General features: G+C 39.3%; 1 protein-coding gene and 1 long non-coding RNA gene across 2 annotated transcripts; one reads left to right on the top strand and one right to left on the bottom strand.

The window, feature by feature from the left end:
• Positions 1-77: 77 nt before the first annotated feature.
• HPS3 (HPS3 biogenesis of lysosomal organelles complex 2 subunit 1) lies at positions 78-19,233 on the top strand. The gene is made up of 17 exons (XM_068200090.1): positions 78-481; positions 1,363-1,857; positions 3,113-3,299; positions 4,273-4,358; positions 6,045-6,237; positions 6,506-6,587; positions 8,455-8,609; positions 10,118-10,226; positions 10,437-10,618; positions 10,984-11,161; positions 11,792-12,022; positions 13,697-13,882; positions 15,086-15,274; positions 15,814-15,921; positions 16,279-16,485; positions 17,808-17,898; positions 19,038-19,233. The coding sequence occupies exons 1-17, from the start codon at positions 259-261 to the stop codon at positions 19,163-19,165; spliced, it is 3,030 nt and encodes a 1,009-aa protein (XP_068056191.1). The 5' UTR covers positions 78-258; the 3' UTR covers positions 19,166-19,233.
• LOC137479624 (uncharacterized) lies at positions 18,576-20,635 on the bottom strand. Its single transcript, XR_011002396.1, has 2 exons — positions 19,808-20,635; positions 18,576-19,569 (listed from the first exon to the last, which is right to left on the bottom strand). It is a non-coding gene; the product is annotated as an uncharacterized lncRNA (long non-coding RNA).
• Between the last annotated feature and the right edge of the window lie 3 nt (positions 20,636-20,638).

Here is a 20,638-nt window from a genome sequence, read left to right on the forward strand (position 1 = left end):
CGAGAGCTCCACCAGTGTACGGCACTGCTCTGCCACGACGGAGGATTCCTGGGGGTGCTCACCCAGCAACTGAGTCACGCCAAGGACACACGGAACCTCGTGCTTGGATACCTGTGCCGGAGCAGCCACACACGGCCACCCGAGCCCATCCCGCACGGCGCCGCGCGGAGGCGGTTCTGCCCAGCGCGGAAGTGCTGGGCGCCGCCCCGGCAGGCTGCGGGTGCTGTCTCAGCTGCTGCGGCGGAACTTTTCGGAGCCATGGTGCAGCTTTACAACCTGCACCCGTTCGGGTCGCAGCGAGTAGTGCCCTGCAAGCAAGAACCGGCGCACTTCTGCTGCGGCCAAGATGTGCTGTTCGTGGCCAGCACGGCGGCCAGCTGCAGGGTGGAGGTGTTCGCCGTGCGCGAACAGGGCCGCTGCGAGGCCCTGGGCTCCTTCGCCACGCTGGGTCCGGTGCTGCGCATGGCGCACAGCTCGGCAGGTGAGTCCTGGCCATCGCTGGGTCTGTTGAGTGCTCGGCCGGGAAGACCGGGACGCGTCAGGTTTGAGTGCGTGGAGCTGCCCTGGGGCTCCGCCGGGTGGGGATGGAGGGCCAGCCGGGTCGGGGGCGGAGGCCTGCGGGAGACGGGCGGCCAGCAAAGCCCTCGGGCTCTGCCGCCGGGGGAGGGCCTGGCCCCCCCACCCGCGTCTCCCTCAGGCTCTTTCTCAGTTGTTACCGAGCCTGAGGTGGGGCGTGCCTGCAGGAGCGGGCTGGCCTGCGGGCCGGGCAGGGGAGCGCGGGCCGCTCTCAGCGCCGGCAGCGCTCGGGGGTGCAGGGAGGGTGGGAGCCGTATCTCCCTTCGTCGTCTGCCTCCGCCTCGGTTGCGGTCTGTGCTCCTGCCCCTGCTTTTTTTGTTTTGTTTTTGTTTCGGGTTTTTTTTCTTGTTTTTTTGTATTTTGTTTTTAGAGCGCGGAGTGGGGTGGTCGTTCCAGCCCATTCCACAGCTCTTCATGAATCTCTTGGTCCATTGCTTTCCATGTTCTGTAGAGAACAAAACATTTCCTCACTAATGGGTAAGAGAAGGCGGGGAGGTGGGGGGAACCTTGTATGCAATCACAACTGAAAGAGAGGATTCATACAGGAGTTACTCTGGACCTACATCTGTAAGTCTTTGCTTTTAGTGGTGTGTGAAGTGTGTACCACCCAGCAAAGAAAGTTGTACTTTGTATTCAATTAGAGGAAAATTGGTGAAAACTGTTTTTGGAATTCTTTGTAAGAGTTGAGACTTGAAGATGTTCTTTCTAGCGTACTACAGCAGATAAAGAGCTCAGAAACTGTTATCTATTTTTTAATGATTATCAGTATGACTGCTTTCTTTTAAGGAGACTACCTGGTGACAATTGAAGAAAAAAGCAAAGCAACTTTCCTAAGAGCATATATGAACTGGAGATGCATGTCTGCAGGGAGCTCTCGCGTGTGTGTCCGGATGGTTGGTCACAAGATGGAAGAGTCATACAGTGAAGCCTTAAAAGAACAGATGTCAGTTGTTGAAATGCCACTTTCAGATCCTCCACTGTGCATTTCATGTTGTCCTGTGAATGGAGATCTTCTTGTGGGCTGCAAGAATAAACTAGTCATGTTCTGTTTGAAGTACTGTGTCATAAACCAGAATTTGACTGTGTTAGATTTTGAACGCTCCTTAATTTTGCACATTGATAACCTCATTCCTTCCGAAGTTGCATTTTGTGCCAGACATATAGCCATAACAACAGAGCTGGATGTTCTGATCCTGAAACTGGAACTGGTTCAGCAAAGTGCAGACAGGACAGAGCAATGTGCTCAGGGAGTCAGTGCACCAGAAAAGGCTGTGGATGGAGGTAGGTGCTGAAATAAAATTTTTTATTTTTTTAATCTCCAAGAATCTGATAATTGATTCCCGTTGTTCTGAAAGTAGTCTTGTACAAGGTCTTTGCCCTTCAGAAAATATTTCCAGATTGCCCTATCGCTGACTATCAGCTAAATATTCTAGAGCATGAAAAGTTGTACCAACCTGCAGTTGGAGGTAACATTTCAAACAAATATGCCATCATGCTCCACCTTTAAAGGACAGTACAGCCTCTGCAGACACAGAATTAGGTCCCTGGTTTAGGGTGCCACAACAGGCCAAGTTAAAATAGTAGTAGTTTAGTGTGCTGTCTTCAGAAAAATTATTCTGTCAGTGTCACTGCCTAAGTAACTGGCTTACACAATTAAAAATGTTTCTGTAGTGATGTCTGTGTACTTTTAACTGTTAGGCTCAGAACCTGCCATAATCAAGCAAATTCTCATTTTTCAGTCCTTTATCTTATTCAGAGGCTTGTCTTAGAAGTATAGAAATCCCAGAAATAGATGTACTCAGGAGGTTTCATTCCTGTGTATTGCAAGATATCAATCCATATGTAATCAATTATCAGTTCCCACTTTTCCAAACATATATGTATCAGATCAACACCAGCAAACCTTAGGAAGGTCCTGTCTTTATAATTGAAGAAACTTAAAAGGAGGGTCATTTAGAAATGGAAACCACCTAGAAAAAATTTATGGGTAACTAAGACTTTTCAGATAGGGACAATATAAGTGCAATGTTCTTCACTGAGTAAAGATGGGTCTTTTCTCAGATAATGGTGTCCTGCCCATAGTTTTTTTTAACTACTAAAAACTACATAGAAAAGTTCCAGTTACCTTCTGAGTGTTACTTGGATTTGCTGTCCAGGACTTAAGTGAGGTAAAGATAACACAACTTCCTGTGATAGCTGCCTTTGCCTTCTCAAAACCTCTTCAGGCAAAGGTCAACATTTTTTGGTGACCAGCCATTTGCAGCACCAGTTGCCTTTCGCTCACCTTCTAATGAACAGTTTACCTGTTAGAGTTTTTTTTTCCCAGAAATCTTGACTCTTAAGTATTCAGACTGTTGAGGCTTAAATAGGAATTGTTCCCATCTTCTAGTACGGCTGTTTCCAAAATCTTGTGGTGTGAGGAAGCCAATGCTAGCAGGGTAGCTGTAATTGGAGTATTTAATTGATATTGTCATCCTGTTTTCTTACTGCTGCATGGAATGGTTTGAACAATTAAGATAGCATTTTCATTGCTCAGGTGTGAAAGATGAAAGTCCTTCAACACATCCTTTACAGCTTGAATTAGATGAATTCATCATATGTCAGAAGCCAGTGGAACTGCTTGGGGAAGAAAGTAAGCTATGTGAAATACCTGTCACACTGGAGTCCACAGAGTTACCTACAGAAGACACAAAGCACTTCCAAGTGCAGTATCTACTTTTCAGGTATTACAGACGTATTTTCCCTTTTATGGGTTAATATACTATAAAAAACCAAACTGTGTTGTGTGTTTTGTCTTTTTGAAAGGAAACTCCTGATATTTTGACTTCTGGGGTTTTTATAAGGTTTGGTGTTTCTTTTGAACTGAGGAAAATATGGGATACTGAGGAAAGTCCATTTTTTAGTATCTTGGAATATTTCACTTGGAGGAGATCTGCAGCAATCGTCTAGTGCAAGTGCCTGACCACTTCAGGGGTGAGCCGCTGTTAAAGTGTATTGTTAAAGGCACAGTCCAAACGCCTCTTAAACAGCAGCAGATCTAGGGCATCAACCATCTCTCTAGGGAGCCTGTTCAGTGTTTCACCATTCTTGGTAAGAAAATGGTTCCTCACGTCAAGTGTAAACCTCCCCTGGCACAGCTTTGAGCCTTTCCCAGGATCCCATGGAGAAGAGTTCAGTACCTGTGTCTCCAGGTCCCCTCCTCAGGAAGCCGATTTAGTCTTCCTTTTTCATCAAAATTTCTATCAAAAGCTGAGGAAGAATTGATGCCAGGGTCCAACAGTGAATTCCAAAGCAAAGCAGGGAAAAGGATGACACATAGTAGGAAAAAATAGTGTTGGACATGGCATGATGTTCCATATAGCTCAGTGACCTAAAAAGAAAGAAGAAAAAAAAGGTTAAATTGAGGTCAAAATCAGTTGCAGGATTTCTTCAGTGTTGTCAGACTTTGACGTGCATCTTGCAGACAAACAAAGGGAGAGGATTTAGGTTGCAGGAACTCTTATTAATAGAGTTCTATTTAGCTGTGTCGTGTGCTTCTTGGCATTGCTGTTAACGGCATTGGTAGTAGGAGTACGCATTGGTGTTGAGTGTTGCAACAGGAGCTATGCGTCTTGTAGCCAGTGCTGTTTGCTTGCCCAAAGTATATCATCATCATTTTTCACTGCAGTCCCATGTTGTTTTGGACTTTTTTCCTAGACGTTTTGCACCCGACCAGTCACCTTTTGGGTTTTGTGAAGAGACGAAATTGCACTCTGTTCAACTGCTTCCTGTATACCAGACAGGTAAATGGATATGCCTGAATACACAATGGACTGTGTCACAGGAGGCTTGAGAAAGGAAAGAGCTTCATTGTGTATCCTCTCTCATACACTGTGTGATTTCTGTATGATTTGTTTTTAAATTGAGATCTTTTCTCCTATTTCAATGACGTGAACTGAGCTTCTGTTAACAAAAATGTCTTTTAATTCCTCCAAACCTTGAACTAAAATATGAATTCAGCGCACCATAAGCGTGACTAAATCAGCTTTTATCAGTTCTTTACTGATAAATTTTGTGTTACAAAACAGTTACTCTTTACATTGCATTAATAAAATTCTCCTTAGTGTTGCAAGATACTAGACTGCCACTCAGCCAGCCAAGGAAATCAGAGTAGTAAATCTTAATAATCACTAAGATACTGGTTACCTTTCGGAAGGGCCTTAATTAAAACTGGAAGGGATGAATGCAGATTTTAGGGGTTCACTAGCTCAAGCCCCAAAAGACCCATGGAAGAATTTAATGCTGTATGTTAGCAGTCAGATTTTGTAGAATCATAGAATGTCCTGAGTTGGAAGGGACTCACAAGGATCAACGAATCCAACTCCTGGCCCTGTGCAGGAAAACCCTAAGAATCCCACCAAGTGTCTGAGAACATTTTCCAAATGCTCCTTGAGCTCTGGCAGGCTTGGGCCATGACCACTGCTCTGGGGAGCCTGTTTCAGTGCCCAGCAACCCTCTGGGAGAAGAGCCTTTTCCTAATACCCAACCTAAACCTCCCCTGACAGAGCTTCATTGCCTCAGGAACTGCATGTAGAATGCTCTTAGATCTGTCTTCAGTCTCCTCCAGGCTGAACAAACCCAAGTGTCCTCAGCCACTCCTCCTATGGCCTCCCCTCCAGACTCTTCACCATCTTTTTAGCCCTCCCTTAGTCTCTTCTCTAGTAGGTTTATATCCTTCTTGTATTATGGTGCCCCAAACTGCCCCCAGGACTCAAGCTAATGCTGCCCCAGAGCAGAGTGGGACAATCCCATCCCTGCCTCCTGAGCAATGCTGTGCCTGATGCGTCCCAGGATATGGCTGGCCCTTGACTTTTCCTGACTCCTCACTCAGTTTGAGATGATTGACTCTGCTAAGTAGCAATGCCTCATTTAACTTGCAGTTGACTGAAAAGAATGAGCTACTTGCCATTTAACTCCAGCTGTCTTATGCTCTTGTGTGATTTACAGGCTTTGATAAGAGGGTCTGTAGAATATGATCACAGCTGTTACCTGCTAAAGTGGCGTCCTAATAAACTCTGCCATTTCCAGCCTTTCCTTCCCTTAAGTAATACCTACTTTTTTGTGAGCTGCAGCTCTGGATGAGCATTCATTCCAACTCAAAAGTAATTGTCTAAGATCAGACTTTCAGTCTCTGGATGCTTAGTTCTGGTGAATTTAGGACTCTCTCATGCTGTTACAGCTATAGAATTTCTTCACTAGGTGCTACGTCCCTATTATTGTGAAGATGCTTCCAAATGAGATTACATGTCATACAATTTTTTTACATGTGCACTGAGCTTCATATAAAAATTCTTTTTACTAGCTACTAAGAAAACTAGTCTGCAACTTGGGCAGGTTTGAGTCTGTCTTTTAGGCATCAGGCTTGGAATGGAATTGCCAGGTTTTTATTTATGAAGTACACAAAATGCCTTTCTTATTGTTATATTTAGGAATTTCTGCAACAACCTATGAGGAAACTGAGAACGAGAGAAAACTTCTGAGTCTCTTCTGCTTTTTCTCTTTGCCTCATGTTGGATATCTCTACTCTCTTGGGAAGTTAGTAGAACTAATTTCTACTTACCAATATTCAGAGAAGTCAGAGCAGGCAGTCCTCACTCCACAGTTCCTGCACGTCATTACAAGGTACTCTGCTTATGGTTTTACTGATAGTATTACTATGTTTCTCTGTGCTGCTGTCCTTTTAAAATTTTCTTCCCTTCTGATACATCCTTCATAGCCTCCTGGAAATCTCTGGGTAGGCTCATGTACTAGTTCAGCATACCCTCCTGCTTGGGCTTTTAAGCTCATTTCTTGAAAGGAAAAAGAGCTGATTAAGTGTAGTCTTGGCTACTTGACTTTTGCAGATCTTAATTTCTTTTCTTCATCGTTGTGTTTTCTTCTTTTCCTCTAGTCAGAACCTGCAGTGCTTCACAGTGCGATGCAGTGCAGCAGCAGCTCGTGGTGAGGATCCGTATATTGACACGACCGTGAAGGTACACCTCTCGTTACCTCACTAATAGAATGGGGGTAGTGGTATGGCACTTAGTTGACTTAGGGTTTGAAATCCTGTTCATTTCTGGTGGCTGAACCAATAAAATAACATCCAAAATGAATGGCATGTTGTATTTTGGTGGTCTACAGATGTCTCAATGAAACAATCTATTACTGCCATGTAAAATTTTAGACCATTACAGAATGTTTTCAAAAATAAAATCACTTCTTTTTGAAACTAAATTCCATACTTTTCTGTATAAAATTGAACAAAGGGCACAGAGTTTTCTTTTATTGTGTGATGTCTCTCTCTCTTAGGTGTCCTTGAAAAACCAGTTTTTCTAAGAGGCATCTAGGCAATCAAACAAGTCTGCCACCAGATACTTAGGGCATGTTTCTTAGGTGGAGGGCTTTTGATCCTTGGAGGTCTAAACTTTACCTCTTCTTTAAATTGCTTATCAATAAAAATCTATTGAATGTAAACATTGTGATACACATTAATAAACGTAGTAGGAAAGATAGACGGTGGTGTATTTTAAGGTAGCATTTAAGGATTTCTTCTGAGCATGTAGACAGCAGATGTAAAGAAACCATAGGACAGTAGAAATTTTGTAAAATTTTCAAGAGCCAAACATGTATTCTCTGCTCTGGATAGCTAATTACCAGCATGTGACATAATCTCTCCTGTCCGTTCTCTAGTCTCAGCTTTCTGCATTTTCACTGTGGGTTACATTGAAATCCATCACAATTCCTCCAGTCAGTCAACAGGCTGCCTCCTGTGTCTGTAGGAGTTCTGGAGAGTTGTGAAGGCTGCAGTGCTACGCAGATTTCTGTGCTGCAGCTTGCCATCCACAGTGTGCCCACCCACTCTGGCATGGATCCCTCCATGGGCTACAGTCCCTCAGGGGCATCCCTGCGCTGGTGTGAGTCCTTCATGGGCCAGTTCCCTCATGGGTGTCCCTGCCCCAGTGTAAGATTCAAGTATTCAATTATTCAGAATTATGTTGAATTCAACAGAATTACGTTGAATATGAACAATATATGCAGATAACTGATGTGCCTGCGACTTTATTTGATGTGGTCTTAGTTCTTGCACACTCCAGTGTGGAGTTTGAAGTGTTATGGTGGTTATTTTTATTATTTGCCATTGCTATTTTTCCTGCTGTTTTTTCAAAATCAGGTCTAGAGCTGCCTCATTCTGGGTCGCACTAGCCCAGGGCAGTCTAGAGCCTCCAGGCCTCCACTGTAGGCCTCCACCTCTTAAAAGAAATGTTGAGGTGTCTTCAAAAAGCAGGTTACTCATGTAACGCTGTGTTGTCTTGTTCCGCTATGTATGTTAATTTGTAAATGTAGTATTTTATCTTTTTAAAGCTGTAAATTTAGAATATTTCTGTGCAAACGAGGCTGCATTTTTCAATTTTTATTCCAGTATAGATGATAGCATATGTTTTACATGAAAAGTGCATATAGCACAAATTGGGAAAATAATACTGGCTATGTAAGGTAACAATAGGCAAGCAAATATAATACTTCTACCTGTAATTGCTTTTTAAAAGCAGCTGAAATCAAAACTTTTATAACCAGTGGCCAAATTCAGACAAAAAGGATAAAGTTTTCTCCATTAGGCATCTACCTCAGGTTCAGTTATTTTGAGAAACATAGCTGGAACTGTGCAGTTGCTTTGAAGAGTGAAAATTTTTTTTTTTTCACTCATTATTAAATGATTAAATGAAGCACTCAAAGTTAAGAAAGCCAGTGAATGTTTTTAATGTCACATCATTGTACAAAGGTTACTTGTTTTTTCTGATTTATTGAAAAACTCAATGTACATACCAAGTGAAATTACAAAGCAGTCACTTTTCTTTATAGGCTTGTCCACCTGTCACACTGGATGTCTGTACATTAAGAATGCAGCTTTTTATAGGACCAAGAGCTATCTGCCATTTCAAAAACCATATAATTCTTTTGACTAAGGCAGACACAGAAGATATTACTGAAAGAAGAAAGCCTACAAGAAGGATGCTGTAAGGATTTGTGTCTTTTAGGGAGGTGGTACATACAGCTCTGTGTGCTGAATTTGTGGATATTGCAATTTAATAGTGGTTAATTTGTTGTTGAAAAACGCTCAAGAAATAATTGCCTTCTAAGTGATTGAGAAGAGCAATCAAGCTTTTTTTTTCAATTCTATTGTATTTGTTGACAGAGAAGAAATGAGCATAAAGTCACAAATGTCTGAAATCAAGAAGACGTTAAAATAACATTACTAAGAATTTATCCTGAGAATTAAAAAAGTATTTATCTTGAGAAAAAATGTAGAGTACCAAAAATATGTAGTGCCAAAGGTACAGGTTACAAAATATGTTGCAGCACAAAATTAAATGTCTTATCTTTGCCTAAGGGTTCTTGCCAAGAAAGTTGTGAACATCACTGTAGTTATCCATGACAAAAGTTGGTCAGACTTTGCCCCAAGTTACAGCTGTAGCATGTGTGTAGCCAGAGGTATATGTGACTTTTTACAAGTTTCCAGGGAACCTCCTATTCCCTTTCCATTTTGAAGACTTTTCATTAAACAGCTAAGCAGCTATTCTAAGCAGTTATTCAGAAATGACATTTATTAAAGTCAGTTTAAGTTAATTAACAAGAGTGGGACAGCTTTAGTTGATTGAAGAGTTAGTTGACCCAGTATTTCGTAAAGTTTAGAGTAGACATTATTCAGAAGAAGGTAAGGGGAAGCCTGTCAGGAAAAATGACTATTCACCATACTGTAGTGTTCTTGTATAACACACATTTTCTGCCAGTTGCGTTGTTTCAAGTATTCAAATATTCTATCAGATTGGCATTTGAAGAAGATACACTTTTTGCCTTCTGTAAAGAATGTAATGGACAAATACTAAGCTACATAGCACAATCATTTCAAAATTAAAGATGTAAACATCTTTACATCTATACAGTTAAAATTTAAAAACAGAACAAAAAGAGTGTCTTTTCTTACAGTGTTTTTATCTTAGGGCTTTATAGACCAAGCCAAAGTTTTAGAATAAAAGAATTCTGATACCTCTTCATGCCATGTGTTGGCAAACACTTTGGTAGAGCTGCAGGGGCAAACATGCACTTAGTCCTTACTGGAGATTAAATGGCTAATTTAAATTACTTAACTGTTCAAAGCCTGGTTGGATAAGGCCCTGGGCAGTCTGACCTGTTCAGCGGGTGACATCCCATGCCTATGATGGGGGGTTAGAACTAGATGATCTTTAAGGTCCAAGCCAAGCTATTTGATGATTCTATGATTCCTGATACTCCCTTGTGTTAAGCACAGGAGATGTAGTGGACAGTTCTGATGATGACTCTTATGTGTGAACATGCCTATCCCTGTTCTGTTATTAGCCAGTATGACTTAAATTCACAGCTTGACTCACCAGCACATACTGGTCTGCAAACATACCTATTTATGCATTTGAATTACAAAATGAGTTGGGGTTTTTTGGTTGCATAGTCTTTATTTCAACACTGACAACTCAACTCTTTTCTCTAGTTCCAGAAAGGCTGACAGCATCAAATCCAGAACAAATTCTGAGTCAGAGCCTGGTTGGAATTTATATATTATAAACACTGTTTCAACAATTCAGCTTTACAGAGAAATGGTATTGCCCAACTCCTGCTTTTGTTGTTTGCTAACTAAAAATAAGTACTGCTAGTTAATCTCTGATGCATGTCATTGTTGAATATGGTGAAATATATTTCTTGTGAATAGCCCATAATCCTATTTCAAACAGATGCTGTCCTCATTAAAATTGTTCCCGTATATTCCTAATTTTTGCCAGCAGCCTAAGCATATGCTGTGTCTGTTCTAGGTAGAATATAGTAGAACTTACGAAAATGTTAAAACTGAGAGCTGCATCCATCTTCTAAGTGAGGCTCACTTACTCGTCAGAGCAGCTATAATGGACCCTCATTTCCTTAAATCAGATGAGAAGGAAGATCTTCTAAGAGCATTCAGAGAAAGTTGCGCCTTCTTAGGAGACTGCTACAGCAGGTATGTTTTAGATGTCAAAGTGGCATAGGTGAGCTGTGTTTCCAGTGGTGTAACCTTAAAATGAAAATCCATAATTCTTTGCTATTTTACATTAGTATTGCATATGTAATACAAACCTTCCTGTTTTACAAAACCAGCTTAATCTAGTCCTCTATTCTGGTTGTCTTTATTGTCATTAAACAGAATTCAATTATTCAGAATTATGTTGAATTCAACAGAATTACGTTGAATATGAACAATATATGCAGATAACTGATGTGCCTGTGACTTTATGTGATGTGGTTTTAGTTCTTACAAAGAGTGATGGCAAAAGCATTGCCCTTAGTTGTTTTGTTATTTTTTTCCTTCCTCTCTGTTTCCTTCAGGTTTGACACAGAGGATTACCACCTTGCTTTGCCATACTACAGAATGTCAGGTTTATCCATAACTGAAGTTTTAAAGAGACTAGTTTCAGAAGGTGATGAAATACAGACATTCGAGAGAGGATTTATATTTTACTTAACTCATTCTCTTAATGAAGACTCGAATGAAGAATTAAGTAAGGTAGAAATAAGTTGGCTTATTTGTAATCTGCTAATTTAGTTCTGATTTTAAGAATTGTGTATCAAATATTAATCACTTTCCCTTTGAAAATGCTGAGCTGCTTTTTTAGTTTTACAGTTATTCTTTTTCACATTATTTTTATTTTCCCACTTTTGTTGAATAGCAGGCAGCACCTGTGATGCTTTGGACTGCACTCAAGCAACATCTTACAGGTTTGGCTATGATGATGCATGTTGCTATGATCTGGTTCCCACTTGCACAGAGACACTTTTGTTTTAGGAAAGTCCTGCCTCAAATTTCTGTCATCTTCCATTTCTGTAGCAAAATAAGTTGTTTCTTTTATCATTGCTAAGTTGTACAGATTGCTAAAAACAATTCATTTTGGTGGTAGATGTTCTTCTAGCAAGTCAGAATCATTACCAGTTAGAAATCCTTTACTTTTACCAGTAGGGAAGAGAGAGGCAGGAAAGGTGCTGTGATTTGATAGCTAAGCTGAACTTGTCTGTTGTTAAAAAATAGAAACAAACCTGCCACAAAAACCAGAACAACAGAACTGCACTACTTTCATATGCCAGAGAAGAATGTACATCTGAAAAGGTCTAAACTGTCAAACGGCTTTTGTTTCAATAGGAATCAGGAAATAAAGTTCTCCAGATATTCTATCTCGCGGACCCTGTGCAGCTGCCTGATATCCTTTGCAGTCCCAGCATGAGAAACATATGTCCTTTGACAGCTGTGAAGTATCTTCAAAAAGTAGAAAAGATGATGCCATCAGTGGTCCTGACACTTACTAAGGCTTTCTTGGCTCTGAAAATGGGAGACCTGACAATGTATGAACATGAAATGCAGTCCTATAAGGAGGTAAAGTATGCCAAGAGTGTGAGCTGTTCATGCTTTACAAAGTCCAAGGCAATAGTTTGACTTATAGTTGCATTTTACAGTAAAAGAAGCTTCCAGTCATTCCTCTTCCCCCTGATATGCTGTGTAGGCTCCACTGAATGTCTGCAGTAACAGTAGAATGGAGGGCTGGCACACACTGGGACTGTACAGTTTGCCCTGCAGGTAGGGTAGTCTTGTCTTGGTGAAGACTTACAAAATAAGCAACTTTTGAAGCTCTTTATTCTTGATCAATTAGATGTTGTTTTACTGGGATGTAAACAACTCTGTCAGTGCTCTTCAGCTGCGTGGGAGGATTGTATGGTAGCATTTCTACACCTCTCCACCTGAAATTAATATGTGATATGCCCATCAAAACACCATCTGTATTCAAACAGCTATTATAAATTTTTTCTTGAACAGAATATTTGTCCATTGTGCTTACAAACTGAAGCTTCTCTATACAATTTCACATCTTACGTGGAATCAAAGCACTTTAACTCTTATTAAAACCAGATCAGAACCTACTTCAGAGATATCAAAGTAAGAATTCCTCATCACTGGGGGCAAAAATGTTAGCGGAGCTGTCTCTGCCACAGATGTTCACATTGTGTGAGACCAATCTGTAAATTGCATCTTGTTGGGTTTGATCAAGACTGTGGAATATTAAAAGCTGATAGAGTTTGAAACAGAGACTTTTTCTTATGGTGGAATATTGGGAGTCTGAACACTTTTGAAATAAATGGATAGCTGTTTCAAAGTTAGATATCATGCTTTGGTGAAAAAAAGTCCTGCAGAGTTTTTAAAGTTAGCTGATTTTGAGTTGCAGAGTCAGAACTGTTGGGAGCTGTTTCAAAAATTCAGCACCACCTGCTTTTGCAGCAGGTGCTGAATTTCACTGGTCAAGTGAAATTGCCATGTTGTGAGCAAACATACGCTGCATGGATGCTATTTTGAGAATAAGGTGGCTCAGGCTTGAGTGTTTTTGGTTGGATTTTCTTTCTTTCTGATCTGATCTGTTAAATATGTTCTATTGCTCTTCACCTTTAAAAAAGCATTTTATTTCAAAGTAGGAAAAAAAACACTTTCAGAAAGCTAATCTTAATATTTCTTGTAGGTCTGCCTTATATGTCTTGTGTAATTAATTTAGTTTACTTAGGCTTTATTTTTCCACTGTCTTTAAAATGGGAATAATATGTTATACTCGCCTTCATAAGCACTCACATAACTCAAAATAGCTTCTTGTTGCACAAAGGGCAGCACATTTTGATCATTGTATCAGGGGTATTTTCAAAATAAAAATCACACTTCTGCAAAGTAGCCTCTTGAAAAGTCAGGCAGTGATTTTTCAAACCACCCTGTATATCAAATGTCATGGATTACTTAGTGAAATCCATTTTATGCACGCTAACTCCATCTTTCAACAGCATACTACTTTCAGTGTTTAGGCACAAAGCCTGTTTTTCAGAAGTCGCTGTTCCAGAATGTGGTTTGTATCTCTGTCTCTGGAGAGCTACTCTATGAATTGCAGAAAAGATTTGCCTTCTTCCCTGACCGCTTCCATCTAAATTTCACTGCCTGAGGAAATACTGAGATTACTGAGTAGAATAACCTATATATTGAATTCTTTACCTGATTTATATCTATTTGTGTTTGTAGACAACACTGGCTTGCGGCTTCATTGGGCAGCCACGGCTCCTGCAGCAGCGTAAGGAAGGAATTGTTATGCCAACTGAGTTTGCTGTTCACCTGAAGGAGATGCAGCCTGGTTTACTGGTGGCTGCCACTGTGGCTTTACATGAGAACAGTAAAATTGAACTAGAAGAAGCAGATACCTTTTTCAAGGTTGACCTGTGATCATGTTTTTGCTTCTGTTTTTTTCATAGTGACATTGTTGTGGGAAAGAAAAGCAGCCTCAGTTGCTCCTTCACTCACATTTCACCATTTCTTCAGAAGGAGCGAGATGAGGGGTAGAGATACTCTAGTCATGATAGATGGCTACAGAGTCAGAAACTGGACCTTCTGGAATGAAATGCTGGTTTAAGTAAAGCAAAAAAAAAAAAAAACAAAAAGGAAAGCAAGAAAACAGCCTATTGAGTTCTTTGCTTTAAACCTGTCATTTGAATGGAAAATACCCTGATTTCAGAACCCTTTCAGTGGCTTCCTAGTGATTAAGCTTCCTAAGGCCATGGAAATGTAACAGAATTTAGATAAATTAATTCCATAATCTCCCTTTAAAGAAATCTTCAGAATTAAAACATATGTCTAAAGAATCTGGCTTAAATACCGATATATGTTCTGATATGTGTTCTGATGATCTGTATAAATAGATGAAAGAAAAGTATGTGTCTGCAGTTTATAAGAAAAAATACTAATAGTTTTTCTAGTGTCCTGAAGTTTTCTTTATTTCAGCTGGGACTAGACAAATGTTTTTTTCTTTTATCTACAATGAATAGCAACACTTGGGTTAAAACATGTGTTCTTCAATGTACATGTGTTGCAGTCTTAAGTATATCTGTTACTGTGAAAGACCTGTATCAAAAAAATTCAAGTCATGATGTTCCAATTAGAACAAGCGTTGTTGTTTAAAAACCATTTGGAAACCAAGTAAAAATTATTTTTGCTGGCACAGCAGATCTTAAAACATCTTCCTTGTGGGTCCTATCATGATACCCAGCTGAACTACACAGCAGATCTTATCATGGACTATAGAGACATTTTTCAAGACACTTACTTGTCTATTGGCATATATAAAAACCCTCCTTTAGCAGTCTGTAATACTTGCTGACAGTTGTACTGACATTTCTGGGAGTAGAGTAAATCTTGAAGAAGAAATCAAATCTGTTGGTCAGAATTGATTTCCTTAAAATCGTCTAATAAACTTTTTAATTTGTATAGCAATGTATTACACAGAATCACAGGACAAAAATGAAATCAAAATTCTGCTTCTAGTAAAAGAGAAAAAACTGTTCCTCCTGTCTTTTCTAACTTTTGCTACCAATAATCACCATAGTCTAACTTGTTGTCTTCTATCGTTTTTGTTCTTAGATGTTGTGTAATAGCAGTGAAAACACTATTCCCCAGCTCTTGGTGGATTTCTGGGAAGCTCTTCTTGTAGTGTCTTCTCAGGAAAAAATACTTCAGGAGCTCCTATTGAGGGTTACTTCTCAGTATGTTTGGAGAATATCAAAGAAGCAACTTCCTGAGACTAAGCCGTTGAAAACAACAGAGGATCTAGTAAGTTTTAAACCACACAGAGGAAGTTTTAGGACTGCAGCATTCCTCCACAATCTATCCAAGTACCATCCTTAATATTTTAATTCTAGACAGTTTATCTCTTAAAAGAAGCAAGACTGAAATAAAATAAGGTAATGTGCAGTTACAAATTAGTATTTCTGTCTTTGGCCAGTCTTGCTCCTTGGGGACATTTGCAAATATACTTCCAACAGGAGTCAGCTCTGCATAGAAATAAGGGTTGAAACAAAACAATGAGAATTTGTCAGGTGGATTATTTACAATTTTACAAAGCTAACTAAATGAGGAAATCGTATGAATGATGAATTCTAAAGAATTATGAACAGCGAAGCTGAAATACAGAACTAAATAGAAGTTTCCAGTTTATTTTTTATTAAATTGCATGAACCAGGAAAAAAGGGATAGGTGCTCTTCTAAATTATGCTATTTGAAATTAAAATTTTCTTTACATGCAATGAGTTTCATATGGAACTGTCACTAACAGAAATGCTTCTTTTGCAACTTAATTCTGTCTTGTATAGATAAATTCCTGTAGTCATTTTGGGTTGATTGTCCCATGGGTAACTTCTATAATGTCAGTGGGATGTTCATCTAACAAAGATTACCATGAAGACATCTCAAGACTACAGGTATGAAACATGTATTACATCTTATTACATCTACTTTATATCTTAGATCCATTCTGCCAATGTTCATGTTTGTGTGAACAACTTTCTCCAGCAGTCTGGAAACTTTTATCCAAGTTACCCAAGTCAAAATAAAAGGTCGACTGAAATGATGGAAGAAAAAAATTCCCAAGAGTTCTGTTGATAACAGTATTTACATTTGCATCTACTCTAAACTTGCTTTCCCAGTTTTCAGCAATATTTATTAAAGGAAGTATTATTTCAGGATTATTCCAGCAAGTAAGGGCTTTTCTTATAAAGTTATGGTTAGCATTTTTTGCAACATTTGTCTTAAATCCAAACAATACTTCTTGTCTTCAGTCTCTTTTATGTAGTCAGTCAATCAATATAGCTTCAGCTCTGCCTGTTTTGGAGCCCCTGACAGAGGCTGACGATGTTGGCCTCACCGTCCGTGTTCTCTGCAATACCCGTCTGGGCAAGTACGAGGAAGCCATTGACCAGCTGCTCAGCAGGTGTCCTGATGCAGCTGTGTTCTATGCTCAGCATGAGCTGAAAGGTGACAATCAGGTGGGCTACTTTCAATACACTTATTCACTATCATTTGGGGTTTTTCCCTAACTGAAGTGCTGTATGTACAGATGGACTCTGGATGGATCACATAGTCTAGCTTTCAGGCAAAGCAAATTGTGTAGCTTGCGTTCCACCTCTTCCTTGGAGTTTTAATTCCTTAACTCAGCCCCCAGTAGTTGTAATGCATTTTTTTTTCCTCCAGTTTCTTTTGCCACTTACTCTATTCATTGTGGTAAACTTAAATCATAGTCTTTTTAAATGGCAGAGTGCCTCAGAATAAAGAATGATATGTTCTTTTTCTGCTATAAATTAAAAGCTATCTAGTTTCTCACTAGTTTCTGACTATGTTCTGAATTATTTGTCAGTGTTTGTCAGTGTTTATAATTTGAAATCTTAGTAATAAACTAACTGGTAAGACAACATGGTCCCTTGAATGAAATTGCACTTAAATATGTTCTTCCTGTGTTCTAGTGACATCTTCTGACCTAGCAATCAGAATGGTACCGTACACTAGCAGAAAAATTATGTCTTTGTGTCCCATTTTCCCATTAGGCCTCTATAAAATTTTAGTGTTGGAACTGATTTTATTCTAGTGTTCCAGGACTACAGGAGTTTATTTCTATTTCCCAGCACAGCAGCTCAGTTAATTGTATGGAGCTCTGCTGACTAGGGTCAGGAAATGTGATCTCTACCAGACAGATGTACTAGAACTCTGTTCAGAGCCAGATTTGAGCTTTTTATTCAAATCTGAAAATAGTTTCTGTGATTGTTCCCACATTAGACTAGAATGTGAGGTTGCAGTACTGCATCTGAACACAAGTTAAAGAAAACAGTTACCAAGTTTTAATGGAGGAAAGAAATCCCTTTCCTTCTCTCCATTCTTGTCTACAAAATTGTGCACAAAACCTAATTTACTGCTACAGCTGTTGCAATGAGACAGATCAAGTCAGGAGACAGAGCAATGCTATTCACCACTTTCCATCGAGCTGTTTTGAGAGAAAAAACAATTCTCTGACTGCATTGGTATTGCTAATTAGGTGACATTTTTGTCTTTTTAACTATTATTTTCTATAGAGGTATGAGGGACAGTGTGTAAAGATTTTTGAGCAGAAAAAAAGTTACACTGAAGACTGAAAAACACAACATATGCAAAATCACTGCATTTCAAAGCATTATGTAAACGAATTATTGAGTTCATAATAACTGACCTGTATTTGTACACATCTGAGCTTAGTTCAGGTTATTTTTAGCAGGTCTTTCATACTCTTAATTTCAGTCCTTGTTTATTTACACGTTTGCTCTTGGGTTTTGTGGATTAGGCTCTGTGGTGGAACAAGCTGCTTCCTGAACTTTGCAAGAGAACTAGACTTACTGGAAATGACTGCCCTGTTCTTATTTCATCGCTCAAAGGTAAATCAATTGGTTGTAACTCAACTCCAGAAGGCTTTGTACATCAGCTAACATTCTTAATAACTGTTCAGACTAAGGACTACTGAGATGATAATTTGGAAAAAAAGGGGGTCTTTTTCTTCAGTTAAAGCTAATGCAGTTTAGCAACCTTTTTGGTCATTAGCACAGAATTCTACAATGTAGGCAGTGTAGCCTCATAAAAATCTTGGCATTCATTTTGAATTGAAAACAGGTAAATTGTTGTAGTCATACTCTTTCTGTATAGGTAAGGAGTAGACACCATTAAAAAACCTAACTAAACTGAACTAATTTTGATTGGGTTTTTTTCTAGGCTAAATGACTATATGGTTCTTAGGTAATAGGCTGTTACTGACAACACAGGGGAGGCTTAAGTGTGTATTGATGATTAGGTCATAGACTAAAAAAACCAGTATGTTAATATTAGAAGTAGAGAAATCCACCCTAGTAGTTCTTTAGCCCTATTGTTACATGTTTGTAAGAAATTAATAATATTGTGTATAGCTGAGGAGCCAGTGTGATTGTTTTGACAAATTAGGAATTTTAAATAGAGCATATATATTGTTCAAAGTATGCCATTGGAATGCCTGAGAAAAACAGCATTGTGGGGGTGGATTGTGCAGCATAGTTCTTGTAAAGTTCTAGTTTCTGGTGCCAGCAGTTTTTCTTTTGATTTATTTTCATGCATTAACTGTGTTGTAATTGCATAAGAACATAACATTACACAGCTTGGTCTGAGAAGCTTCTTGCAAAGCATCCAGTTTTACAGACAGTGTTGAGTTAGGGTACTAATAAGATTTCTAGGGCTTGATTTGCATTTCATACAAAACATGTGAAATACTAGATCAGACTTCTTTAGTGTTAGTGCCGTGTGTAGACCCAATGTGTCAAGACAGAGGCATGTTTTTGACTGAAGTCATAATTTCAGTTTACTTCGTAGATTTCCCGTAGTTGTGTTTGTGCACAAATGGCCATGTCTCAAATGTCATTCCAGTTGCAATATTTAAATAAGTTGATGACTTTGATTAATAATTACATTGTTGATGCCTTGTTGTTTTTTTTTTTTTCTTTGTTCTAAACTCAAAATACCTAAACAATATTTTCTCCCCTGCTCTGAGCAGAAACTCTATCAATTGTTGCAATGGAACTGGAGCTAAGGGATTTCCTCAGTCTTCTGCCAGAAGATGGAACTGCAGCATTTTTTCTGCCACATCTTCTTCACTGCAGCCAGAGGAAGCTGCTGACCTAAAAAAATGACCTGTGGACCTGCTGTCCACTCAACTACAATATGCTATAATAAAAAAGTAAATGAAACAAGCAGTATAACTCCTTATAAGGTACTGTGTGCCTCCCTTCACATACATCTTAGGTCAACTACTGAAGGACAGCTGTTTCCTGAGGCAAAAAATGTGTTTTGAAGCTAATTCTGGTGCCAGAGCAGCTAGGAAATACAGACTCTGCAGTACAACTGAACATACAGTGTTCACTGAACGTAAAATAGAAAGTCAGTCTTAAATCTCTGTTAGTTGGATCACTGACATAGGGAGGAATTCAGGGTCAGGCATGTGTCTAACTGTACGAGTAAAAGTGAGTACCTTACTCTTCTAAGTGGAATTGGGCCCAACTGACTTCATACTGCAACAAAGACATTTCCTTGAATTCTAGCTGGCAAAATCAGGCTGCTGCTCACTCATTTTAGTTACATACCCAGGCAAGTGTTATACTGAAAATGTTTTAATTTAGCAATTAGCAAGAAAAGGCCATTAATCAAAGAGAAACAGAAGTGGAAGATACGGACTACGATTGGCTTGCTACGTGTTCTTTCTTCTGTTATGCTCAGTCAGTAGATAGTATTTGAAGGATCACTAGGCCATGAATCCAGAAAAAAAACCTCTTATTTCTTCCAGGGTTCTTGGTAAGCATCTCAGGTGCTTGTGCATATGTGTACTGATGTTTGTCTCTCTTATGAGCAGAAAGCATCTTTCTGCTCCTTCAGAGCTGGAATTCAGTCATAATAAGCTGTCACAATGTTTACAATGTCCTTATGAATGTAGTTTGGGGTTTTTGACAATTACCAAAAATATGACTCCCATGATCCCATAACCATCTAAAGGCCTAATTAGCTGACAGTGACTCTATAAAAGTGTTTTCACAGGAGTTGCAATGTTATTTAAACCTGTAGAAGTCAATCAGAAGAGACCATCTATATTTCAGCTAAAATACATTAACAAAAAAAAAAAAAAGATAAAAGTAGTTTCACTTGTTCATATAGCACCCCTGCTACAGGTAAAATGAATTATCTAATTTACTGATAGGTATTATGCTGGTTTCAGTATAATCTTTAAAAAAAAGACCAAAGCAATTTCGGCTTGTTAAAGAGAAGCAATTTCATTCTTGCAGGCATAAAGCCCAGATATTTTGCTTTCCCTGGCTGTCCCATACATCTTTCCTTCACATTTAGCATGGATCTAACATGAGGGGTTGGGTTATTGGAACGCAACCATATCGCTCTTAGTGTTTTCAGTTTTTGAGTAGCATCAGCCATGCTCTAGCACTGCTGCTTCCACCTGTCAGGAAGCACTTTCTTTTTCCTTGCCAAGAGCTGCAACAACAAAATGATTCCATTGCAGGAGTCATCAGAGCAAAGCTTTTCAGTACCATAGTCACCAAATTTTGGCCTTCACTGTCTGCATTTCTTCAAGCTTATTTCAACCTAATTTTG

This window comes from Anomalospiza imberbis, chromosome 10 (genome assembly GCF_031753505.1).
Source record: "Anomalospiza imberbis isolate Cuckoo-Finch-1a 21T00152 chromosome 10, ASM3175350v1, whole genome shotgun sequence".
Taxonomy (NCBI): Eukaryota; Metazoa; Chordata; class Aves; order Passeriformes; family Viduidae; genus Anomalospiza; species Anomalospiza imberbis.